We start from the raw sequence: 25,334 nt of genomic DNA, 5'->3' as shown, positions 1-25,334 counted from the left end.
CAGCCTGGGCGACAGAGCAAGACTCCGTCTCAAAAAAAAAAAAAAAAAAAAAGAACTGTGGTAACTTGCCTTTTCTCTTAATGTATCTTTTTTTTTTTGTTTTTGAGACGGAGTCTCCCTCTGTCTCCCAGGCTGGAGTGCGGTGGCGGGATCTCGGCTCACTGCAGGCTCTGCCTCCCGGGTTCACGCCATTTTCCTGCCTCAGCCTCCCGAGTAGCTGGGACTACAGGCGCCACCACCACGCCTGGCTAATTTTTTGTATTTTTTGTAGAGACGGGGTTTCACCATGTTAGCCAGGATGGTCTCGATCTCCTGACCTCGTGATCCGCCTGCCTCAGCCTCCCAAAGTGCTGGGATTACAGGCGTGAGCCACCGCACCCAACCTCCCTTAATGTATCTTTTACATCCTTTCCTGTCAGTACTTAGAGATCTGCCTTATTATTAAGCAGTTCTGTATTATTCTTTAACATAGATGGACCATCATTTATTCAATCAGTTTCCTACTAATGGACTTTTGGCTTGGGTTCCAATTTTTCCAATTTATGAATGCTGCTGAAGTTAACATCCCTGTATATGTATTTCTGTAAAATAAGTTCCTGGCAGTGGCAGTGCTGGGCCACAGGATTAGCATGTTTTAAAATTTAATATGTACTGTTAAATAGCCTTCTAAAAAGGTCATCTGGCTGGGCACTGTGGCTCACGCCTGTAATCCCAGCACTTTGGGAGGCTGAGGCAGGCGGATCACTTGGGGTCAGGAATTCGAGACCAGTCCGGTCAACAAGGCGAAACCCCGTCTCTACTAAAAATACAAAAATTAGCCAGGCGTGGTGGCAGGTGCCTGTAATCCCAGCTACTCTGGAGGCTGAGGCAGGAGAATTGCTTGAACCCAGGAGGCAGAGGTTGCAGCGAGTCGAGATTGCGCCATTGCCCTCCAGCCTGGGCAACAAGAGTGAAACTCCGTCTCAAAAAAAAAAAGGCTGCCTGCCACCCCAAGCCCACCAGTGTGCACACGAGTGCCTTTTCCTCCATGTTCCTTCCAGTGCCATGTCATTCATCTTTCAAACATAGCCACTCTGATCCGATGAAACATGATATACCGTTTTTAAAATTTATTTCATGATTAGTGAGACAGACGGAGCATCTTTTCTCCTCTTCATTGGTCATTTGCATTTCTTCTGTGAATTGCTTCTTTGTGTCATTTGTGTTTTTCTACATTGCTCTTGATTTTATTATTATTAGTATTTAGTGACTTGTAAGAGCTCTTTCAAATACAGAGAAACTAGTGTTGTTCCCGAGTGAGCAAGAGATCTTACCCTGGGGTTTTCAGGTCTCTACATGGTCCATGAGTAAGTTTCAGGAGGGCCGTGCACACCCTTGAAATTCGGTGCCAACAAATCGTGTGTAGGTGCTACTCTCAGCTGTGTCTTTCTGGAGGGGAGGGTCCATTACTTTCACTGGCCTCTGGCAGGTCTGTGTGAAGGCTAAAAACTGCTGTGGTGACTCACGCCTGTAATCCCAGCACTTTGGGAGGCCGAGGCGGGTGGATCACCTGAGGCCAGGAGTTCAAGACCAGCCTGGCCAACATGGTGAAACCCCATCTGTACTAAACATATAAAAATTAGCCTGGGATGGTGGCGGGCACCTGTAATTCCAGCTACTCAGGAGGCTGAGGTGGGAGAATTGCTTGAACCCGGGAGGCGCAGGTTGCTGTGAGCTGAGATCGCACCACTGCACTCCAGCCTGGGTGGCAGAGCGAGATTCCATCTCAAAAAGAAAAAAAAACACACAGACCACTGCGGCAGGAGCGTTTCTGTTCACTCTTCGCTCTCCCACTGGACGCAAAAAGTTACACAGGCTATAGACAGTGACCAGACAAGAGAGTGACCTGATCACCATTGAAAGTGTTTGGCTATGAGAGGTCTGTCTAAGGGAGGCTGCTGGTTTGTTCTTCAGGGTTTTCATTTTCTGATCTAGAGCAGGGGTCAGCAAACCACCATTGCCAGGCCAAACCCAGACCACCGCCTGTTTTTGTAAACAAAGCTTCATGGGGCAGGGCTGTGCCTGTTTGCTCCTGTCTGTGGTTGCTTTTGTGCTATAGTGGGAGAGTTACGCAGCTGTGACAGAGACCATATGGCTTGTAAAGGCCAGGCACAGTGGCTCACGCCTGTAATCCCAGCACTTTGGGAGGCCGAGGCGGGTGGATCACCTGAGCTCATGAGTTTGAGACCAGCCTGGCCAACATGGTGAAACCTCGTCTCGACTAAAAATGCGAAAATTAGCCAGATGTGGTCACGGGTGCCTGTAGTCCCAGCTACTCAGGAGGCTGAGGCAGGAGCATCGCTTGAACCCGGGAGGCGGAGGTTGCAGGGAGCTGAGATTGTGCCACTGCACTCCAGCCTGGGTGACAGAGCGAGACTCTGACTCAAAAAAAAAAAAAGTCTACTGTCTGGCCCTTTATGGAAAAAGTTTGCCAACCCTCGGTCTAGAGGCCCCAAGAAGCTGCTACGTCACTGTTCCTCATCTGAGGGCATGTGCTGACACCCACCCTTCACACCCACACCCTCTGGCTGCGGGGCCAGCCCTCCTTCTAAGCCGTCTCTTTCCCCCTCCCCCAGGGCTGGAGGGAGCTCCGTGGGCATTCCCCTGTCCCATGAGGCCTCTGATGAGGGCTCCAGTGCTGGCTCCTTGAGAACAGACCCCGAGAGGGAAATGAGGTCAGGGAGGACAGGGCGAAACTGTTGAGCAACACCGTTGGGCTGAGCAGGGCTTCTGCTGAGCAGAGCGGAATCTCATTCCGAGACAACCCAGGCCTTTGGAAAGCAGAACTGTCAGGATCGGCTCCCGGAGACGCCAAGCTCGGGGCACAATGGCATTTTCTGTGTGGGTCTCCCACCCATGTTCTAATTTTGGGGACAAAGGAGTCTCCAGGGTCGCCTTTAGGAATTTCTAACTCCGGCCGGGCGCGGCGGCTCAAGCCTGTAATCCCAGCACTTTGGGAGGCTGAGGCGGGCGGATCACGAGGTCAGGGGATCGAGACCATCCTGGCTAACCTGGTGAAACCCCGTCTCTACTAAAAACACAGAAAAAATTAGCCAGGCGCGGTGGCGGGCGCCTGTCGTCCCAGCTACTCTGGCGGCTAAGGCAGGAGAATGGTGTGAACCCGGGAGGCGGAGCTTGCAGTAAGCCGAGATCCCACCAATGCACTCCAGCCTGGGCGACAGAGCGAGACTCCGTCTCAACAACAACAACAACAACAAAGGAATTTCTACCTCCAATCTTCAACAACCATGTTGGGGCCGTGGATAATAGCTCTGTGATAACCTAAGAATCTGGGGGATGGCATTGCCATGGAAGCCTTAATTTGGGGACTTCCTGGGTCCCAGGGGGCTCTGTGCTGCATGGGCTCTGGTCTAAATACCGATGACCAGGGGCTGCGAGCTGTTACCCCCGCTGGTGGAGAGGGGGCTCCAAGTGGGCACACACCTTTTCCTTGTAGTCCAGGAGGAGACGGCCGTGAGCCTTCCTTCCAGGGCCCGAGAGGTCGGCACCCGTGGGTGGCTTTTCCTTCCCAAGTGGAGGCTCCAAGGGGCAAGGGTGGCTCTCATGTCCGTGGGCTGCCCAGTAGCCAGTGCGGGCTCTCCCAGGGCCCTGTGGCACAGGGCCTGGGCCACCATGTAGCATCCGTGGAGGGCGGACGCCAGGTCACTGCACGGGGGCAGAGCACTCCCCATGGTGTGGAGCCGCAGCCTCCCGCGGGACATCTGGATGGCACGCTCCATGTTTGCTCAACGCCTCACGTTCGTACAGCCCTTTGCGCTCGCTTCATCGGCTGCAGCACAAACACGGCCGGCGGCTGAGGCCGCATCTTTGGGTTGCCACCCTCCAACCCGGAGCCTGGGTTGCTTAGAGATGGCAGCAGCTGCGGCCAAAATTGTGAACCTGCCGTTTCCACTCCATTACGCTGACCCCTGTCCCCGTGGGTGGGACAGGGAGTTCTGAGCAGAAGCCACACAGAAAAGGAGGTTTCAAAATGTTGCCAGGCTCCCTGATGAAACATTTCTCTGTGGCTTTTCCCTTTTGATTCCTTCAAGTCTGACTTTAAACCTGAGGAAGACATGATTTCACGGGAGTTGGGATCTGAGGGAAGTGAAGAGGATGCACTACCCTCTTCAGATCCTGGCAAGGAGGGCAGGGCGGCAGGTGCCCCCAGAGAGGGGACAGGAGTTTAGCGCCCCGGCTCAGTAGATCCCGCTTCTGCAGCCAGGAGAGGGTCCCGCGGTGCCCCCCGGCCAGCTCTGGAGGGTCTAGGTGCCTGGGGAGCCGGACTTGGCGGTGCCCAGTGCCTGTTCTGCCTCCCCACCTTCCTCTGTTTCTGGCCCGTGCCTTAGGGAAGCTCAGGCAGTCAGCTGCTTGCCGTTGGTTTGGGGAGAATTTGCCATCTGAGGGTTCTGTTTCATGAATTTGCTGCAGCATGTGACCACGTTCAGGGCTGGACAGAAAGGCCAGTGGCACTGGCAGGGCTGGACCTGGCTGGGAAGGCACGGGAGGTGGCGGGGGGAGGGGAGCATATGCCCTTCCTCTCCCTTCAGCACTGAAGCAGAAAGGTGAGCACAAGGACCTTCTGGGCAGCGTGTGCTTGGAGGTGCCTGGTTGCTATGGGTAGGAAACAGCCCAGCCTGGCCGAGTCCACCTGTTCCGGGATCCTGGCCTGTGCAGGTTGTACAGAACTCTGGGTATGTATCCCAGCCACCTGAGGGCAAGGCTCCCTCTGGAAGGGACCCAAGGGCCAGAATGCCAGCCCCCACCCACCGCTCAGCCCCCCAGCCTCCTGCAGGCCAGGGAGGACTTGGGAGGCCGTGGATGTGGAAAGTCAGGGCCTGGGGTGCCACCGTGGCCCCTTGTTTCTGCCTGCCTGCAATGCCATGGCCTGCCCTGGGCCAAAAGGCACATACGTCCAGCATCTTAGAGAAGCTCCCCCGTCCACACTGTCCCAGGGCCTTGGCCCTCCGGGCACTCCTGTCCGGTGGCCATGCTCTATGGCCAGAATGCCAGGGGAGGGGCTGCCTGCAGCTGCTGTTTTCCTGTCTGGGAAGGTCACACAGTCCAGCCTGTTTATGCTGCAGCCAGGGGGCTGAGAGAGAGTCAGGGGCTTCCCTGTGTGAGTGAGGCCACATGGAGGCCGCACAGCCCGGGCCGGCAGGACAGGTGCCGCCCACTCCAGCTCTGACCCGCACGGAGATGGCAAGGGGGCAGTGGGAAGCACCCAAGGGCTGGAAGCGGGGCTTGCACTCCCACCTGTGAATGTGGTGGTGAGTCAGGAAACAGCGTCTGCTGCGTGTCTTCCCCGGCATCTCACTGCAGCACAGCTCTGGCTTCCCGCTTCCCCTCCGCCAGCCCTCGAGGCCCGCACTAGCGCTCTGCTCAGCACTCAGCCCTCCCTCTGGCACCGCAGCTTCCAGCTTCCGAATAGCCATTATGCGCAGCTGAGACCGGCAGAGGCAGGGAAGCTGGGGAGCAAGTGAGCGAGAGGGGAAATGTGGGGAGTGATCCAGATGTGAGGATGACCCACGGGAGTCCACAGGAAATGCCAGCCCACTCGATACTGTGGCGCTGGACCATGGGGAGGTCAGCCGAAGGCAGCCAGCAGGAGGTGAGGGCAGGGGGCAGATGGGTGTAAAAGGAGCTTCAGAAGGAATGTAAGAAATCTCTAGTTGGGGACTGGGCACGGTGGCATCCCTCCGTCATCTCAGCTACTCAGGAGGATGAGGTGGGCAGATCTGGGCACGGTGGCATCCCCCCGTCATCTCAGCTACTCAAGTGGATGACGTGGGCAGATCTCGGCACGGTGGCATCCCTCCGTCGTCTCAGCTACTCAGGAGGATGAGGTGGGCAGATCTGGGCACGGTGGCATCCCCTGTCGTCTCAGCTACTCAGGAGGATGAGGTGGGCAGATCTGGGCATGGTTGTATTCCTCCGTCATCTCAGCTACTCTCAGGAGGATGAGGTGGGCAGATCTGGGCACGGTGGCATCCCCTGTCGTCTCAGCTACTCAGGAGGATGAGGTGGGCAGATCTGGGCATGGTGGCATCCCCCGTCGTCTCAGCTACTCAGGAGGATGAGGTGGGCAGATCAGTTGAGCTGAGGAGTTCTGTGCTGTGTTGATGAGATGTCTCTGCTAAGTTCAGCATCAATATGGTGACCTCTGGGGGGTGGGGGACCACCAGGTTGCCTAAGGAGGGCTGAACTGGCCCAGGTCAGAAACAGAGCAGGTCAAAAGTGTCCTGCTGTTCAGTAGAGGGATCACGCTTGTGAAGAGCCACTGCATTCCAGCCTGGGCAATATAGCACGACCTCATCTTTAAAAACAAATTTTAAAAAATGACTGGCGCGGTGGCTCATGCCTGTAATCCCAGCACTTTGGGAGGCCGAGGTGGGTGGATCACCTGAAGTCAGGAGTTCGAGACTAGCCTGGCCAACATGGCGAAACCCCGTCTCTACTAAAAACACAGAAAAAATTAGCTGGGCATGGTGGCAGGTGCCTGTAATCCCAGCTACTTGGGAGGCTGAGGCAGGAGAATCGCTTGAACCAGGGAGGTGGAGTTTGCAGTGAGCTGAGATCGTGCCACTGCACTCTAGCCTGGGCGACAGAGCAAGACTCTGTCTCAAAAAATAAATAAAGAGGCTGGCCACGGTGGCTCACGTCTGTAATCCCAGCCCTTTGGGAGACCGAGACGGGCGGATCATGAGGTCAGGAGATCGAGACCATCCTGGCTAACATGGTGAAACCCCATCTCTACTAAAAATACAAAAAAATTAGCTGGGCACGGTGGCGGGCGCCTGTAGTCCCAGCTACTCGGGAGGCTGAGGCAGGAGAATGGCGGGAACCCAGGAGGCGGAGCTTGCAGTGAGCCAAGATCACGCCACTGCACTGCAGCCTGGGTGACAGAGCGAGACTCTGTCTCAAATAAATAAATAAATAAATAAATAAATAAAAGAAAAATAAACCTCTAGTTGAAGGGTACAGACTGGATCTTAATAAGGCACATGTGAAAGCCGTGGGATCCAAACTGAAGTGTGTATTGGTCGGGGCCACAGGAGGCTCCAGAGACGCAGTGTGGTCTGGGGCTACGCACAGAGACTTGGCCTTGCTTGAATCCCCAGTTTGACCATTACTAGCCTGGGGGAGTCCCTTGACTTTTCTAATCTTTAAGTTGTTTTTGTTTTTGTTTTTGTTTTTGAGGCAGAATTTCACTCTTGCTGCCCAGGCTGGAGTGCAGTGACGCGATCTCAACTCACTGCAAGCTCCGCCTCCCGGGTTCAAGCCATTCTCCTGCCTCAGCCTGCCGAGTAGCTGGGAATACAGGCGCCCGCCACCACGCCTGGCTAATTTTTGTATTTTTAGTAGAGACGGGGTTTCACCATGTTGGCCAGGCTGGTCTCGAACTCCTGACCTCAGGTGATCCACCTGCCTTGACCTCCCAAAGTGCTGGGATTACAGGTGTGAGCCACCGTGCCCGGCCTCATGGTGTTTTTTGACCAATAAAAGTTTTTAAATAGGTGGTCAAAAGTGTGTTTCAGCTTTTAGGGAGTACCTAGCATTTGTGTCAAATGAAATCTCTCTGAAGAGAACCTGAAGGATGACCTTGACCAGTGAAACCCAAAGCATAAACATCCTGACAGCAGTCAATGTGTGGCCACAATAGAATAACAAGTACGGGAGAAGGAAGGCTGTCTCTGTGGACACTAATTATTTATTTAAAGGGGAATACTAATTTGTGTTTTATCCTGTAGTTGGCTTCCTTTTCTTCCTCCCAAAGCTGTGGTGCCTGCCAGAGGACACTTCCCTCATTGACTGTGCCCAGGGGCAGCCTGATCAGAAGATTTTCCTTATGATTAAGTCATAACACATATAATAGCAACTATTGTTAATACCCTATTTATGATCTTTAAAACCCTCGGCCAGGCACGGTGGCTCACGCCTATAATCCCAGCACTTTGGGAGGCCACGGCAGGTGGATCACCTGAGGTCAGGAGTTTGAGACCAGCCTGGCCAACATGGTGAAACCCTGTCTCTACTAAAAATACAAAAATTAGCCAGACGTGGTGGCACGTGCCTGTAATCCCAGCTACTCGGCAGGCTGAGGCAGGAGAATCACGTGAACCCAGGAGGTGGAGGTTGCAGTGAGCTGAGTTTGCGTCATTGCACTCCAGCCTCGGCAACAAGAGCGAAACTCCATCTCAAAAAACAAAACAAAACAAAATACCATGAATTAAGAAGTTAAATCACAAACTAGGAAAATGTATTCATAGTATAGAGAACTGCGAATATCTTTAATTTATTTTTATTATTTTTTGAGACAGAGTCTTGCTCTGTCACCTAGGTTGGAGTGCAGTGGCACGATCTCGGCTCACTGCAACTTCTGCCTCTGGGGTTCAATGATTTTTCTGCCTCGGCCTCCCAGGTAGCTGGGACTACGGGCACCTGCCACCACGCCCAGCTAATTTTTTTGTTTTTAGTAAAGACGAGGTTTCACCATGTTGGCCAGGCTGGTCTCGAACCCCTGACCTCAGGTGATCCACCCGCCTCGGCCTCTCAAAGTGCTGGGATTACAGGTGGGAGCCATTGCGCCTTGCCTGTGAATGTCTTTAATACATAAAGAGCTTTCACAAAATCAATATACAAAGATTGGCCGGGTGCAGTGGCTCGTGCCAATAATCGTCGCACTTTGGGAAGCTGAGGTGGAAGGATTGCTTGAGTCCAGTTCACGACCAGCCTGGGCAATAGAGTGAGACCCTGTCTCTATAAAAATAAAAGAATTAAAACAAAGAAAGCTGAAGGAGACCTTGTTGCGCAGCCCTCCGCAACTTGTGCACCCTCGTCGACCCGCGCAGACCTTCAGGAGGGCGGCGCATGCCTGGGGTACTCTAGGTGCAGGACTCTGGCTCCACAGCACCTTTGTACTGGTTTGGACCTTCAGGAGGGCGGTGACACCTGGGGTAGTGTCAGTGCAGGACTCTGGCTCAGTAGCACCTTTGCACTGGTTTGGACCTTCAGGAGGGCGGTCACGTCTGGGGTAGTGTCGGTGCAGGACTCTGGCTCAGTAGCGCCTTTGCACTGGTTTGGACCTTTGGTAGGGCGGTGACGCCTGGGGTAGTGTCAGTGCAGGACCCTGTCTCAGTAGCGGCTTTGCACTGGTTTGGACCTTCAGGAGGGCGGTCACGTCTGGGGTAGTCTCGGTGCAGGACCCTGGCTCAGTAGCGGCTTTGCACTGGTTTGGACCTTCGGTAGGGTGGTCACGTCTGGGGTAGTGTCGGTGCAGGACTCTGGCTCAGTAGCGGCTTTGCACTGGTTTGGCCTTGGCTGCCAGCACTGGTTGTTTCCGGTGGGGTTGTCGGCTGTGTGACGCAGGCCGTGTGCCTCTCTGGCTGTGGAGCTCTCTTCGGCAGCGCAGCAGGCCTGAGTGCTTATTAGCTGTCTCGGGATCCAGGGAACATTTGGGTTTTCACAGCTACAGCTGGAGCCTTGGCGGGCATATGGGAATGAGATTCTGCCACTCTGGAAGATGCATGCCCGCAGGTTTAATTGCAGTTTGCTGATGGTCCCCAAGCCTGGAATTAGCATGTTGAACAGACCCCTTTGGTAGCAGTCTAGTGCCAGCTTGGACCTAAGAAGAATTAAAAATCTGCAAGCTTCCACTATTTTCAATGTCTTAAGAGAAATAAGTGTAGCATTTTTGCATTTCTGACATTTTACTTAAAAAAATAAATAAATAAATAAAACCACCAAACTGGGAGAGGTGGAAAATCAGTCATTACCACAACCACCCTACAGAGGCAGCAAATATGCAACGCGATTCTTGTATACTGATGTTATCTTTTCTTTCTTTATCTCTATGTAAAATCTCAAGGGTAAAATGTTAGTTGTCAACATTGAGGGCCCTGAAACCTCATTCCTCACTCAGAGGAACAGTGTGGGGAAAAAAAAAAAAAAGGTCTGCACGTGGTGGCTCACGCCTGTTATCCCAGCACTTTGGGAGGCCGAGGAGGGCAGATTGCTTGAGGTCAGAAGTTCGAGACCAGCCTGACCAACATGGTGAAACCCCGTCTCTACTAAAAATACAAAAATTAGCTGGGTGTCATGGCAGGCACCTGTAATCCATCCCAGCTGCTGGGAGGCTGAGGCAGGAGAATCACTTGAACCTGGGAGGCAGAGGTTGCAGTGAGCCAAAATCACACTATTGCACTCCAGCCTGGATGACAGAGCCAGTCCCTGTCTCAAAAAAAAAAGGAAAGAAAAAAAAATCTCTTATGAGATTTAGAATGTCTGTTCTTTTGCTCATCTTAGAGCACAAACCTACTTTGAAATTATGTTAAATGAAATATTGGAAGGGCACGGTGGCTCACGCCTGTAATCCCAGCATTTTGGGAGGCCAAGGCGGGCAGATCACTTGAGGTCAAGAGTTTGAGACCAGCCTGGCCAACATGGCTAAACCCTGTCTCTACTAAAAATACAAAAATTAGCCAGGTGTCGTGGCAGGCACCTGTAGTCCCAGCTACTCGGGAGGCTGAGGCAAGAGAATCGCTTGAACCTGGGAGGTGGAGATTGCAGTGAGCCAAGATAGTGCCATAGCACTCCAGCCTGGGTGACAGAGTGAGACTCCATCTCAAAAAATATATATGTATATATTCAATTAATATATAGTTTACTCTAAAAAAAAAAAAAAAAGCAAAGAAAGATTAACATCGCCATAGAAATAAAGGACAAATATAAATAATGTTCTTTCTTTCCTTTTTTTTTTTTTTTTTTTTTTGAGACGGAGTCTCGCTCTGCAAGCTCCGCCTCCCGGGTTTACGCCATTCTCCTGCCTCAGCCTCCCGAGTATCTGGGACTACAGGCGCCCGCTACCTTGCCCAGCTAGTTTTTTTGTATTTTTTAGTAGAGACGGGGTTTCACCATGTTAGCCAGGATGGTCTTGATCTCCTGACCTCGTGATCCACCCGTCTCGGCCTCCCAAAGTGCTGGGATTACAGGCTTGAGCCACCGTGCCTGGCCTCTTTTTTTTTTTTTTTGAGACGGAGTCCCGCTCTGTCGCCCGGGCTAGAGTGCAATGGCACAATCTCGGCTCACTACAAGCTCCATCTCCTGGGTTCACGCCATTCTCCTGCCTCAGCCTTCCCAGTAGCTGGGACTACAGGTGCCCGCCACACACCCAGCTAATTTTTTGTATTTTAGTAGAGACGGGGTTTCACCGTGTTAGCCAGGATGGTCTCGATCTCCTGACCTCGTGATCCACCCGCCTTGGCCTCCTAAAGTGCTGGGATTACAGGCGTGAGCCACCACGCCCAGTCAAATGATTTTTTAAGTTGTAGGAAAATGTTGAAAATCATTAGTAAAAGCTTTTTGTTTTTTTGAGACGGAATCTAACTGTGTTGCCCAGGCTGGAGTGCAGTGGCTCAATCTCTGCTCATTGCAAACTCTATCTCCCAGGTTCAAGCAGTTCTGCTGCCTCAGCCTCTGGAGTAGCTGGGATTACAGGCATGCACCACCACGCCCGGCTAATTTTCTGTATTTTTGGTAGAGACGGGGTTTCACCATGTTGGGCAAGGCTGGTCTTGAACTCCTGGCCTCAAGTGATCCACCTGCCTCCTAAAGTGCTGGGATTATAGATGTGAGCCACTGCGTCTGACCTCAGGGTGATTTTTACTTTATTCTTTTTATACTTTGCTCCAAACATTTTGCAATGGACATGCATTACTTTTCCTTTCTTTTTCTTTTATTTTCTTTTCCTTCTTTCTTTCTTTTTTTTTTTTTTTTTTTTGAGACAGAGTCTCGCTCTGTCACCAGGCTGGAGTGCAGTGGCACCATCCACGATCTTAACTCACTGCAACCTCCACCTCCTGGGTTTAAGCAATCCTCCTGCTTCAACCTCCCGAGTACCTGGGACTACAGGCGCCCGCCACCACACCCAGCTAATTTTTTGTATTTTAAATAGAAAAAATACAATGTTGGCCAGATGGTCTCGATCTCACCGCCCACCTCGGCAATCAGGCCGCCCACCTCGGCCTTCCAAAGTGTTGAGATTACAGGCGTGAGCCACCGCATCCAGCCCGGGCATTGCTGTTCTAAGGAAAAGATCATAATTAAAAATACAAGATGTTGGTGTTGGTTTGAAGGCTACCTAGTATGGTTCCCCTAGGCACTCTACTCCCCTAAGGAATGGCCCTGCTGACCAGAATAACATGTTGGGAAGAATTTTCTTGGTGCTGGTAAGAATGTTCCAGGCGGCAAGAGGCAGGGCATCAAAGGGAACAGCTGGGAGGCCCCTGCCCTGTCCAGGACTGAGGGCAAGGGCCTCATCCATGGACAGGTGGAGAGTCGGCCTCTTCCCCAGGTCCTGCTCTTCCCCATCCTGGATCTAGTGCTAGAGAGAAGACTCCAGAAGACCAGGCGGGGCCACATTGTCACCCCAGTCCCCTGTGGCTCTGTTGGTCTGTAGCCTAGGTTAGGGTTAAGGCAGGCTTGAGATTAAAAAGGTAGAAGGAAAATGCCTAGCTAGCAAGCTCTCTGCTTTTCCAGAACATTCTCCAGCTCTGTTGAAAAGTTTGAGACACTCTTTTTGCCCAAAGGTGACTGCAGCAACCCACATGTTAACCTCACCTGACCCTGCACCAAGGGAGCCAGGCTCTGGGCTTCCGTCTGCCCTTCTGGTTGGGTTCCAAGCCTTCTTTGGGCCCTTCTCTTTCTTTTTTGGAGACAGAATCTCGTTCTGTCACCCAGGCTGGAGTGCAGTGGCGCGATCTTGGCTCGCTGCAACCTCCTCCTCCTGAGTTCAAGCGATTCTCCTGTCTCAGCCTCCTCCTGAGTAGCTGGGAATACAGGCACCCACCACCATGCCGGCTCATTTTTGTATTTCTAGCAGAGACAGGGTTTCACTGTGTTGGCCAAGCTGCTCTCGAACTCCTGACCTCAAGATCCGCCTGCCTCGGCCTCCCAGAGTGCTGGGATTACAGGCGTGAGCCACCACGCCCGGCCTCTCTCTCTTTCTTTCTTTCTCTCTCTCTCTTTCTTTCTTTCTTTTCTTTCTTTCTTTTTCTTTCTTTTCTTTCTTTCTTTTTCTTTCTTTCTTTCTTTTTCTTTCTTTCTCTCTCTCTCTCTTTCCCTTCCTTACTTCCTTCCTCTTTCTCTTTCTTTCTCTCTTTCTTTTCTTTCTTTTCTTTCTTTGCCCCGGCTGGGGTGGATGCCAGGCAGGAACACTTCTCTCCTTCCACATAAGCAGAACAAATATCTGGATTCTCTCTGGGGTAGATATGGCCACGGAGATGCCTTTGCTACGCTGCTGCCTCGCTGAATTTGTAACGAAGCAGCCCAAATATGTGAGCTCGGGAACTGAGGCATGGCCTTTGAACCGCAGCATACCTGGGAAGCCGGTACCGAGAGTAAGATTGCTTACCCAGGTCTGCCTGGGCACATGTGAGCACATCACATTTCTTTTGTCTTCTGTTGGAAGGGATTTCTTTTCATTTCTTTTTTTTTTTTTTTTCTTTGAAACGTAGTCTCACTCTGTTGCCCGGGTAGAGTGCAGTGGCAAGATCTTGACTTACTGCAAATTCCGCCTCCCAGGTTCAAATGATTCTCCTGCGTCAACCTCCCAAGTAGCTGGGATTACAGGTGCCCGCCATGATGCCCAGCTAATTTTTGCATTTTTGTAGAGATGGGGTTTCACCATGTTGGCCAGGCTGGTCTTGAACTCCTGACATGTGATCCACCCACCTCGGCCTCCCAAAGTGCTGAGATTACAAGCATGAGCCACCACGCCCGGCCTGATTTCTTTTTCTTTTTTTGTTTTTTTTGAGTCTTGCTCTGTCGCCCAGGCTGGAGTGCAGTGGCACAATCTTGGCTCACTGCGACCTCCACCACCCGGGTTCAAGCAATTCTCCCACCTCAGCCTCCCAAGTAGCTAGGACTACAGGCGCCCGTCACCATTCCTGGATAATTTTTGTATTGTTTTAATAGAGACGGGGTTTCACCGTGTTGGCCAGGCTGGTCTGGAACTCCTGACCTCGTGATCCGCCAGCCTCGGCCTCCCAAAGTGCTGGGATTACAGGTGTGAGTCACTGTGCCCGGCCTCTTTTGTTTTTGTTTTTGTTTTTGTTTTGGGAGGAGGGGACGGAGCCTCGCTCTGTCACCCAGACTGGAGTGCAGTGGCGCAATCTCGGCTCACTGCAAGCTCCGCCTCCTGGGTTCACGCCATTCTCCTGCCTCAGCCTCCTGAGTAGCTGGGACTACAGGCGCCCACCACCACGCCCGGCTAATTTTTTGTATTTTTAGTAGAGATGGGGTTTCACTGTGTTAGCCAGGGTGGTCTCGATCTCCTGATCTCGTGATCCGCCCGCCTCGGCCTCCCAAAGTGCTGGGATTACAGGCGTGAGCCACAGCGCCCGGCCCCCGGCCTCTTTTTTTTTAAACGGAGTCTTGCTGTGTCGCTCAGGCTGGAGTGCAGTGGCGCGATCTCGGCTCACTGCAACCTCTACCATCCAGGTTCAAGCGATTCTCCTGCCTCAGCCTCTCGAGTAGCTGGGATTACAGGCATGTTCCACCTCGCTAAGTTTTTGTATTTTTGGTAGAGACGGGGTCTCACTATGTTCCCCAGGCTGGTCTGGAACTCCTGACCCTGTGATCCGCCCGCCTTGGCCGCCCGGTGCTGGGATGACAGGCGTGAGCCTCGGCGCCGGCCTCACTGTGACTTTTCATACCCTAATGGGTATCAAGTGGTGTCTCATTGTGGCTTTGATTTGCATTTCACTATGATTAATGGTGTTGAGCATCTTTTCATATGCTTATTGGCCATTTGTATATCTTCTTTGGAGAAATGTCTATTCAGTCCCTTTGCCCATTTAAAAAATTGGTTATTTCAAAAATTAGCTGAGCATGGTGTCTCATACCTGCAATGGGAGGTGCCGCTTGGGAGGCTGAGGCAGGAGAATCGCATGAACCCTGGAGACAGAGGTTGCAGTGAGCTGAGATCGCGCCACTGCACCCCAGCTTGGGAGACAGAGCGAGACTGCATCCAAAAAAAAATCGGTGGGTGGGCGCAGTGACTCAAGCCTGTAATCCCAGCACTTTGGGAGGCCGAGGTGGGCGGATCACCAGGTCAGGAGATCGAGACCATCCTGGCTAACATGGTGAAACCCCGGCTCTACTGAAAATGCAGAAAAATTAGCCAGGCACAGTGGCGGGCGCCCATAGTCCCAGCTACTCGGGAGGCTGAAGCAGGAGAATGGCGTAAACACGGGAGGCGGAGCTTGCAGCGAGAGGAGATGGCGCCACTGCACTCTAGCCTGGGCGACAGAGTGAGACTCCGTCTCAAAAAAAAAAAAAAAAAAATTAGCTGGACATGGTGTCTCACGCCTGTAGTCCCAGCAACTCAGGAGGCTGAGGCAAGAGAATTGCTTGAACCCGGGAGGCAGAGCTTGCAGCGAGAGGAGATAGCGCCACTGCACTCCAGCATGGGCGACAGAGTGAGATTCTGTCTCAAAAAAAAAAAAAAAGAAAGAAAAAAGATTCAAGACAAATGGGGAGTAGTGGGGAGGGTTGGGGGAGACGTAGATTAAGTCCCCATAAGCAGCCTGAATTCAGTGGAATAGGTTGCGTAGCTATCCAGAGAGCAGCTCCCAGGGACGCTGGGTGCGGACAGGAAAGCTTTGCTACACAGTGTGCTCTCTCCTGACGTTAGCGGGGCTGTGCCTCTTTGGGAGGATGTGGTTTGCCCTCGGCCTGGATTTGTGTAGAATCAGCAAGAGTTAGCCTTGAAGTCCTATTCAGATGGGCCCCCTCTTGCCCTGTACCCAGAATGAGCTGATGTGAGATGCTGAGAGTGGCTTCACTGGGAAGAGAGCGCGGGCCTTTCTTCCCGTTGGCCTTCTCGGATGCTAACTGCTAGGGCAAAACATCCTGTGGGAAGAGAATCCCCTGCTTGCAGAGAAATTCAGAAGCAGGAGGCCGGGCACGGTGGCTCACACCTGTAGTCCCAGCATTTTGGGAGGCCGAGGTGGGTGGATCACTTGAGACCAGCCTGGCCAACATGGTGAAACCCCGTCTCTACTAAAAATACAAAAATTAGCCAGGTATGGGGGTGGGCATCTCTAATCTCAGCTATTCGGGAGGCTGAGGCAGGAGAATCGCTTGAACCAGGGAGGCGGAGGTTGCAATGAGCCGAGCTCACGCCACTGCACTCCAGCCTGGGCGACAAGAACGAAACCCCATCTCAGAACAAAGAAAAGAAAAGAAATTCAGAAGCAGGAATCCTGGGCCAGCTTCATCCTCAGACCGAAGAGAACTGTAGAATTCTGATTGACATCTTCCAAAAACCTACCCTCTCCAAACCAAAAGCAGTTTTTGCTGACATCTGGTCTTTCTGGGATGCTGATATTTTTATTTATAAAATGACGCTATTATCCCCAAATAGATTCTTATTTTTAACAGGCTTTCTCTCTTTGAGGCCTGCCTGAGGCTCATAACTTTGTTCTCTGGCATCTCTGTGTTACCCTGAAAAGACAGGAAGGCTCCTGGGCTCTGCCAGGAGCAGCGAGATGGGGCGGGTTGGCAGCCGGAAAGTCAGACAACTGCTTGTATTCTGCGTTACCTCCCTCCTTGCCCTCATCAGCCTCAGTCCAGGAAAGAGAAACCTTTAGTGAGCGATCATTGCCCCTGAACTAATGCCCCTGTGAGTCACACAGGAAGGGGCAGGTGAAGAAGAGGCCTGATGGGGCCTAGTTCTCTGTCCCCTCCTCCTCCCCTTCCCCAGTGCATCCTCCCCACTGAGGTTTGTCTGCTTTTTATCTCTCAGTTGCCCAACATGTTCGGCGACCTTCGGTCCACGTTTATAGCCTTGATGATTGGGTCCTACGCTTCCTCGGCAGTCACCTTTCCAGGAATCAAGGTGAGCACGTGTCATTTGCACTGGTGTCTGTGCAGAGGCCTGCTCCAGGCTAATTCCGCCCTCTCTGAAGAGAGAGGCAATTGTGGGCACCGGGGGTGGCCCCTCTTCACCACCCCCACTCGGGCAGGATGCACCTGGGCGTCACAGGAGCGAGAGCTGAAAACCGCAGGGTCTCAGGGGACAGGATTCATGCATGTGGCTGCAGGATCTGCCGCAGGTGCCTTTGCACTTCTGGGCTGGGGCAGGGAAAGGGCAGTGGGTGAGTTTGTCTCCAGTTGTGAGTCCAGCCCCCGTCTCCATCTTCCTCGTCTCCCCTGGCTCCCTCGCCCCCAGCTTGCTGTTATTGTGCCATTACTCCCCGCCAGCCAAAGCACTGCTCTTGGCCAAGTGGTTCAGCTGTTTCCCTCCTAGGCAGGATTTTGAGCCTGTGGAAGTCACATAGGGTCAGGACGAAGCAAACACCTCACAGTCCATCAGCCCGAGTTCCCCAGACCCTGTGGCTCTGCCAGGGCCCCGTAGGGGCTTCTCCCACCTCTGACCCTCACACTCAGTAAAAGCCCCGTTCCTCAGGGGTGTGTGTGGGAATGCTGCTGGTAGGAGAGGGGGTCACGGTGTGGGCTGGCCACCTGGGCATTGAAGCGGTGGGCGCTGGGACTCTGGGGCCAGCCATCTTATAGACTTGCAGAGATTCTCACGCCCCTGGAGCGGGGAGGATCCCGAAAGTTCCTCCTCCTCCTCCTTTTTTTGTGGGGGGACAGAGTCTCGCTCTGTCGCCCGGGCTGGAGTGCAGTGGCGCAATCTCGGCTCATTGCAACCTCCGCCTTCCAGGTTCAAGTGATTCTCCTGCCTCAGCCTCCCAAGGAGCTGGGACTACAGGCGCCCACCACCACACCTGGCTAATTTTTGTATTTTTAGTAGAGACGGGGTTTTGCCACGTTGGTCAGGCTGGTCTCGAACTCTTGACCTCATCATCCACCCACCTTGGCCTCCCAAAGTGCTGGGATTACAGGTGTGAGCCACCGTGCGTGACTAATTTTTGTATTTTTAGTAGAGACGGGGTTTCGCCGTGGTGGTCAGGCTGGTCTCGAACTCTTGACCTCATGATCCGCCTACCTCAGCCTCCCAAAGTGCTGGGATGACAGGTGTGAGCCACCTCGCCTGGCCTCCTTGAGCATTTCTTTGGCCTCTGCCATGTGAGCTCTCAAGGGCACTGGGGAAGTGTCAGTGGATGCTTCTGGAAGGCTCTTGCCTTCAGGGAGCCCCACCCACTAACGCCAGACAAGCTGATGGACCAGAAGCACCATCCCCTCTGCCAGGCCGATCACTCTGAGCCTGCGAGACGTGCTGTGATGGTGGTGAGGGGGTCAGGAAGGCCTCCACGTTGGGGGGCTAATGACACACCAGGCCCAGATAACCAGCAGGGCAGGCACAGTGGGAGGACTGGAAGGCGGGTGCCTGATGCCCCAACGCCCAGGCTGGCAGGGCTGTGTCTCCTCACACGGCTCAGCGCAGGGACAGCAGGGGCGGCCAGATGCTCCTGCCTGCCGTGGCTCTGGCCTCCCTGAGCTAACTCTGCCCCTCCCCGACCCCACCCTGTCCCTGCGGTGCCCCGTTAGCTCATCTACGATGCTGGTGTCTCCTTCATCATCATCCTCGTGGTCTGGGCCGGCTGTTCCGGGCTGGTTTTCCTCAACTGCTTCTTTAACTGGCCCCTGGAGCCCTTCCCGGGCCCGGAGGACATGGACTACTCGTAAGTAGAGGTGCCCCCATCCCGCCTGCCCCCTGCCCCCCAGCCGGGGCTCCGGGCAGCACCCTCAGACACTCTCCTGGGACCCCAGGGTGAAGATCAAGTTCAGCTGGCTGGGCTTTGACCACAAGATCACAGGGAAGCAGTTCTACAAGCAGGTGACCACGGTGGGCCGGCGCCTGAGCGTGGGCAGCTCCATGAGGAGTGCCAAGGAGCAGGTGGCGCTGCAGGAGGGCCACAAGCTGTGCCTGTCCACCGTCGACCTGGAGGTGAAGTGCCAGCCGGACGCCGCAGGTACCCTCCTGAGACCACAGCCGGGCGACGGGCAGGGAGTGCTCCGTGGGTGTCGGCTCACCCCGTTCCCACCTCACCCCAAAAGGGGAGGCGGCCCCACCCGCCCTGTCCTGCAGAGGTGCTCCGGAAGGCTTGGGGGAGGGAAAGGGATTTGCCTAACCGATTTCACACACAAGGCAACCCAACTGCAGCACCAACCCCGTCACCCTCACCAGGCCCGGCCCATCCCGAGGGGCCCCCTCCGGGCCTCCAGTGTGGAGGGACCTGCACAGCCCCCGTGGCGGGGACAGTGAGCCCCGGCCCTGAGCCCCGCACCCTCTCCCCGCAGCGGCCCCCTCCTTCATGCACAGCGTGTTCAGCCCTATCCTGCTGCTCAGCCTCGTCACCATGTGCGTCACGCAGCTGCGGCTCATCTTCTACATGGGCGCCATGAACAACATCCTCAAGTTCCTGGTCAGCGGCGACCAGAAGACAGGTGGGCGCCCCGGGCAGCCTCGGTCACTGTCCCTCCCCGGCCTGAGCCCAGCCCACTGGCCACCGGCCAGAATGTGTTCAGCTGAGCCAGGCCAGTAGGGCCACAGAAAGGCCACATCCCAGGCACCGTCTGCCTGTCAGAGCTGTTTCATCACAGCCAGCCCCAACTGTTCCTTCGTGTCCCCATCAGGGTTTCCTGGTCCAGGAGGGAGGGAAGGACCAAAATAGCTGCCTGGGTGTGGGGGGTGGGGGGTGTGTTTTCCTGCGCCTGAGGGGGAGGGTTGCCGTGTGTGTCTGTAAACGAAAACAGAACAGAGCCCTCCACCTGAGCGTGGCTGAAAGACGGCAGGTCAAGCCCGAAGTCCTCCCAGAAAGTGGCACGGTGGGTGCATGGACACCCTGGACGTTGAGGTCAGGACGTGGGGGAGACGATGGGGCAACGGGCCCACGCTGGACTCTGCATCCCTCGCCGTGAAGCAGGGCGGGGCAGAGGTTTCCTCGGAGCCTGTGGTCGGTTGAGGCTCGTCAGCTCCAGCAAACACAGCTGATAACCCACACTCCACTTTTCCAAACAACACAGGTCTTCAGCTGATGAGAGGTTTTGATTCTACAGAGAAAGTCAGGACTTCCCCCCACGGCCTGAGCTGAGTCAGCCTTAGTCATCCCCAGCCTCCCTGGCGTGCAACTTTTCCCGAGGGTTTACTTGTTTTTATCAAGGTGAAGATCCCCTAGGCCTGGTGAAGAAGCAGTTATCAGGTTTTTAGGAGATGAGAAATCCAGCTTTAACAAAAGGAAAAGATAGCAAAGGGAACCAGATAAGGGCCGGTTCTACTGTGAAAATGGGAGTCTCGGCCGGGTGTGGTGGCTCACGCCTGTAATCTTAGCACTTTTGGAGGCTGAGGCAAGTGGATCATGAGGTCAGGAGTTCAAGACCAGGCTGGCCAATATGGTGAATCCCCGTCTCTACTAAAAATACAAAAATTAGCCAGGCATGGTGGGGGGCATCTGCAATCCCAGCCACTCAGGAGGCTGAGGCAGGAGAATCGCTTGAACCGGGGAGGCGGAGGCTGCAGTGAGCCAGTGAGCTGAGATTGCACCACTGCACTCCAGCCTGGGCGACAGAGTGAGACTCCGTCTCAAAAAAAAAAAAAAAAATCTGTGGAACACACTTTGGGGAACCCTAATCTATCATGTCTTTTTCTTCCTTGTCTTTTTGAGACAGGGTCTCTTCCTGCGTTGCTTCGGCTGGAGGGCAGTGGTGCGAACACTGCAGCCTTGGCCTCTTAGGGCTTCCCAGGTGCGTGCTACCGCGCCCAGCTAATTTTTAAATTTTTTGCAGAGATGGGTCTTGCTCTGTTGCCCAGGTTGGTCTTGAACTCCTGGGCTCAAGGGATCCTCCCCCCTTGTCCCCACAAAGTGCTGGGATTACAGGCGAAACCCCCACGCCCGGCCTGACAAACACTCAGCTCTGGAGTGTGGAAACCCCGGAGTGCCGAGAGAGAGCCGGTCCCTGGCCCTCGAAAGGCGCCTCTCCCTGCTGCTGCAGCGTCTTTCACTCAAGATCGCTGAGAAATCTTTTGCTGCCCAAGGGGAATTTTTCCAACTGCTTCCCATGTTCAAAAAGTCAATTTCGAGAAGTAGAGGAAGTCAGGCCAGGCAGATCGGTCTGTGGCAGATGAAGCACTGGTTTTCCCCATCCTCCTTCTGTGACCTGTTAAACCCAACACCCATAGCCCCAGCTGTGGCCAAGAGGCGGCCGCAGAGTCCGAGTCACTTTCCGCACACTCAGGAACTGTGCGGCTCCCCAGGAACGAGTGTGCCATGCCGCTGAGGGACGGCTCGAACCACCAGAGCCATCACCTCCGTGGTGGCCCCACGGCCACCTGCAGCAGAGGCTCCCGGGTGCTGGTTCCAAATGGAGACTCCAGGTCTTGCTGCTGAGCAGCGGTGACTCTGCCGCCTCCGGGCGTTTGAGACCCGCCATCAAACAGGAGTGCAGATTCGGGGAAACCCTAACTAGCCAGGGTGCCTCCAGCTGGGAAAAGGCCGCCTTTTCTTTTTTCTTTTTTTTTGATTTAGGGTCTTGCTCTGCCACCCAGGCTGGAGTGCAGTGGTGCCACTGATAGCTCACTGCAGCCTCCGACTCATGGACTTGAGGGATCGTCCCACCTCGGCCTCCTAAGTGTCTGTGTGTGCCACCATGCCTGGCTAATTTTTTTTTTCATAAAGACAAAGTCTCAGTATTTTGCCCAAGCTGATCTCAAACTCCTGGGCTCAAGCAATTGTCCCACCTCAGCCTCCCAAAGTACTGAGATTATAGGTATGAGCCACAAGGCCCAGCCAAAAATACAGGTTTTTTTTTTGTTTGTTTTTGTTTTTGAGACAGATTTTCACTCTTGTCACCCAGGCTGGAGCACAGTAGTACGATCTAGGCTCACTGCAACCTCCGCCTCCTGGGTTCAAGTGATTCTCCTGCCTCAGCCTCCCAAGTCGCTGGGGTTACAGGCATGCACCACCATGCCCAGCTAATTTTTGTATTTTTAGTAGAGACAGGGTTTCACCATGTTGGTCAGGCTGGTCTCAAAGTCCTGACCTCAAGTGATCCACCTGCCTCAGCCTCCCAAAGAGCTGGGATTGTAGGCCTGAGCCACCGCACCTGGCCAAAAATGCAGTCTTGAGATGGGGAAGACGTGGCCTGTGCTGTCCCCAGCAGTGCCCAGGCCCAGCCAAAGTAGGCAATGCTGCCTCACTCTCCCACCCACCCTCAGAGTGTAGCACTTACTGGGAAGAAGCATTGAGAAACCAGAACTGAGAGGTGAACAGTCCAGGGCCAATAGTTCTTGGGGACTGAGGCCTGAAAATGGGAGCAGGGTACAGAGGCTGTGGCTGGCCAGATGGATTGGGTGCCCCCTGCACCCCTATCCTCTAGTCAGGGGCCACCCATCCTACCCTCCCTTTGTACAGAGTTGACAGGTGACATGTTTTCCTGTTGTTGTCCTTGACTTGATAACAATCTAGGAGTTAAATAGATACGATCATCTGTTTACATCATCATTTATGATAGATACTGTCGTCAGATACAACTGAAAAATGAGGCCTAGAATGATGGATTAACTTGTTCAGGGTCAGAGCCAGGACTCACATATGGGTCTTAAGTCACTGGATCAGCCAAGGGCCTCTAGACATTCCACTCAGAGCAGCAGCTCAGGGGCCACCAAGCCTCTGTGGAAGGGGGGCCATGGCCCAAGGAAGGGGAGCAGACCCAGGCATGGTCCCTGCTTCTTGGAGTGGAAGGGAGACCAGCTCTGGCCATCTGGAGAAGACCCATGGTGTCAGATGCCTTGGCTGGGTGTCTGGGGCGAGTTCTTTGACCTTTCCCTCTCTCTGAGCACAGCAGGAGGTGGCTGTGACACAGCCACTTCCCGCAGGCAGTGTGGTGGCGGGGACCCTGATTGCACCAGGCCTTCCGCACGCCCGCCACTTCCCTGTCACGCTACCTGCCAACGTCACAGGCCTGATTCACCAGCCTACCTGTGATTTGGCACCAGCAGACAGGAGAATGTCAGCAGGGGCCCGGGCTGGGCCCTGTCCTGAGTCCACTTCCAGAGGCCTAGCTGCAGCTCTGCCTCCCCTGAGCACCCTGAGTCATGCTTGGTGGGAAACGCAGTGTGGGACATGCAGTGCGGGAGATGCAGTGTGGGAAACGCAGTGCGGGAAATGCAGTGCGGGAGATGCAGTGCGTGCTGGGCGTAGAGTGAGCCTGTCTCCTCTCTCCATCTCTCTGTAGCACTGAGATTTCTGCCACTAACCTCTCTTCTTTCTGCTTTTTCACTTTTGCTTTCTTGATGCAGTGATGGCCACAGGTAAGCACGGGGTGGAGGTGGGGATTGTCAGGGAATCAGGAAATGCTGTGATGTCCCTTCCTAGCCAGTCTCTGTTCAACCCAGAAGCTCCTCGCCTCAAGCTCCAAACATGCCTCCTGGCTAGAGCCACGGGGGTAAAGGTGGGGTAATCAACATTCCCCATCTGTTTCCCTGGAAAATCCACCATAATTTTAAGTCTTTGAATATGGAAGCTCTGACGTCAGAGCCCCGTGAGTGGTGCCTTTCTGCAATCAATCTTTCTTTCTTTCTTTTCTTTCTTTTCTTTCTTTCTTTCTCTTTCTTTCTTTCTTTTCTTTCTTTCTTTCTTTCTTTTTCTTTCTTTCTTTTTCTTTCTTTCTTTCTTTTCTTTCTCTTTCTTTCTTTCTTTCTCTTTCTCTTTCTTCTTTCTTTCTTTCTCCTTCCTTCCTTCCCTCTTTCCTTCCTTCCTTCCCTCTTTCCTTCCTTCCTTCCCTCTTTCTTTCTTTCTTTCTCTTTCTTTCTTTCTCTTTCTCTTTCTTTCTTTCTCTCTCTTTCTTTCTTTCTCTTTCTCTTTCTCTTTCTTCTTTCTTTCTCCTTCCTTCCTTCCTTCCCTCTTTCCTTCCTTCCCTCTTTCTTTCTTTCACTTTCTTTCTCTCTCTTTCTCTTTCTTTCTTTCTTTCTTTCTTTTTCTTTCTTTCTTTCTTTTTCTCCTTCCTTCCTTCCTTCCCTCTTTCCTTCCTTCCCTCTTTCTTTCTTTCTTTCTCTTTCTTTCTTTCTTTCTCTTTCTCTTTCTTCTTTCTTTCCTTCTCCTTCCTTCCTTCCCTCTTTCCTTCCTTCCTTCCCTCTTTCTTTCTTTCTTTCTCTTTCTTTCTTTCTTTCTTTCTCTTTCTCTTTCTTCTTTCTTTCCTTCTCCTTCCTTCCTTCCCTCTTTCCTTCCTTCCTTCCCTCTTTCTTTCTTTCTCTTTCTTTCTTTCTTTCTTTCTTTCTTTCTTTCTTTCTTTCTTTCTTTCTTTCTCTTTCTTCTTTCTTCTTTCTTCTTTCTTTCTTTCTTTCTTTCTTTCTTTCTTTCTTTCTTTCTTTCTTTCTTTCTTTCTTTCTTTCTTTCTTTCTCCTTCCTTCCTTCCTTCCCTCTTTCCTTCCTTCCTTCCCTCTTTCTTTCTTTCTTTATTTCTTTCTTTCTTTGTTTCTTTCTTTCTCTCTCTCTCTCTCTTTTTCTCTTTCTGTTTGAGATGGAGTCTTGCTCTGTTGCCCAGGGTGGAGTGCAGAGGCGCGATCTTGGTTCACTGCAACCTCCACCTCCCAGGTTCAAGCGATTCTCCTGCCTCAGCCTCCTGAGTAGCTGGGGTTACAGACATGCGCCACCATGCCCAGCTAATTTTTATATTTTTAGTAGAGACGGGGTTTCACCATGTTGGCCAGGCTGGTCTTGAACTCCTGACCTCGTGATCCACCTGTCTCGGCCTCCCAAAGTGCTGGGATTACAGGCGTGAGCCACCATGCCCGGCCATTCTGGGCTATTTCTAGAGGCAGAAACTGACAGCCCATCACTTAGAAAGCCTCCGTCACAGTAGTTCCCAAGTCATAGCGACTTCCGGGAGCTCTGGGAAGGCCATTGTGACACTCTGGGTTTCATTAGCTGTTTCTTAGAAACAAGCAGGGGATTTGGAGCTGAGAAGAAGGTGACCTACCCCGTGCTCCAGCCTCGACTTCAGAGTTAAGGTCTCTGGGCTCCCCGCAAGACCCACAGTGAAGGGGGTTCTGGGGCAGACCCCAGAAGAGCCTGTGGGTACCAGCCCCTTCCCAGCCGGTGCCCAGTCCCTGCCCCAGGGCTGTCTGCCGGGCATCCCTGTGACGCAGCGCCTTCTTCCGCAGTTGGCCTCTACACCTCCATCTTTGGCGTGCTCCAGCTGCTGTGCCTGCTGACGGCCCCTGTCATTGGCTACATCATGGACTGGAGGCTGAAGGAGTGTGAAGACACTTCCGAGGAACCCGAGGAGAAAGACGCCAACCAGTGCGTAGGCAGGGCCGGTGCCCTGGC

At 53.3% G+C, this 25,334-nt stretch overlaps 1 protein-coding gene across 3 annotated transcripts in view; it reads left to right on the top strand.

Annotated features, from left to right (window-relative positions):
- SLC43A2 (solute carrier family 43 member 2) overlaps nt 1–25,334 on the top strand; it is a 57,662-nt gene that overhangs the window by 18,345 nt on the left and 13,983 nt on the right. For all 3 annotated transcript variants that reach the window (XM_008009796.3, XM_073004565.1, XM_073004566.1), the window contains 5 exons: nt 16,847–16,939; nt 18,556–18,689; nt 18,778–18,980; nt 19,309–19,455; nt 25,169–25,307. In XM_008009796.3, coding sequence (XP_008007987.1) covers nt 16,847–16,939; nt 18,556–18,689; nt 18,778–18,980; nt 19,309–19,455; nt 25,169–25,307 — 716 coding nt within the window. The remainder of the gene's footprint in view (nt 1–16,846; nt 16,940–18,555; nt 18,690–18,777; nt 18,981–19,308; nt 19,456–25,168; nt 25,308–25,334) is intronic.

This window comes from Chlorocebus sabaeus, chromosome 16, assembly GCF_047675955.1.
Source record: "Chlorocebus sabaeus isolate Y175 chromosome 16, mChlSab1.0.hap1, whole genome shotgun sequence".
Lineage (NCBI taxonomy): Eukaryota > Metazoa > Chordata > Mammalia > Primates > Cercopithecidae > Chlorocebus > Chlorocebus sabaeus.
Note: the sequence above shows the minus strand (reverse complement) of the source record. Positions and strands in the feature narration are given on the sequence as shown.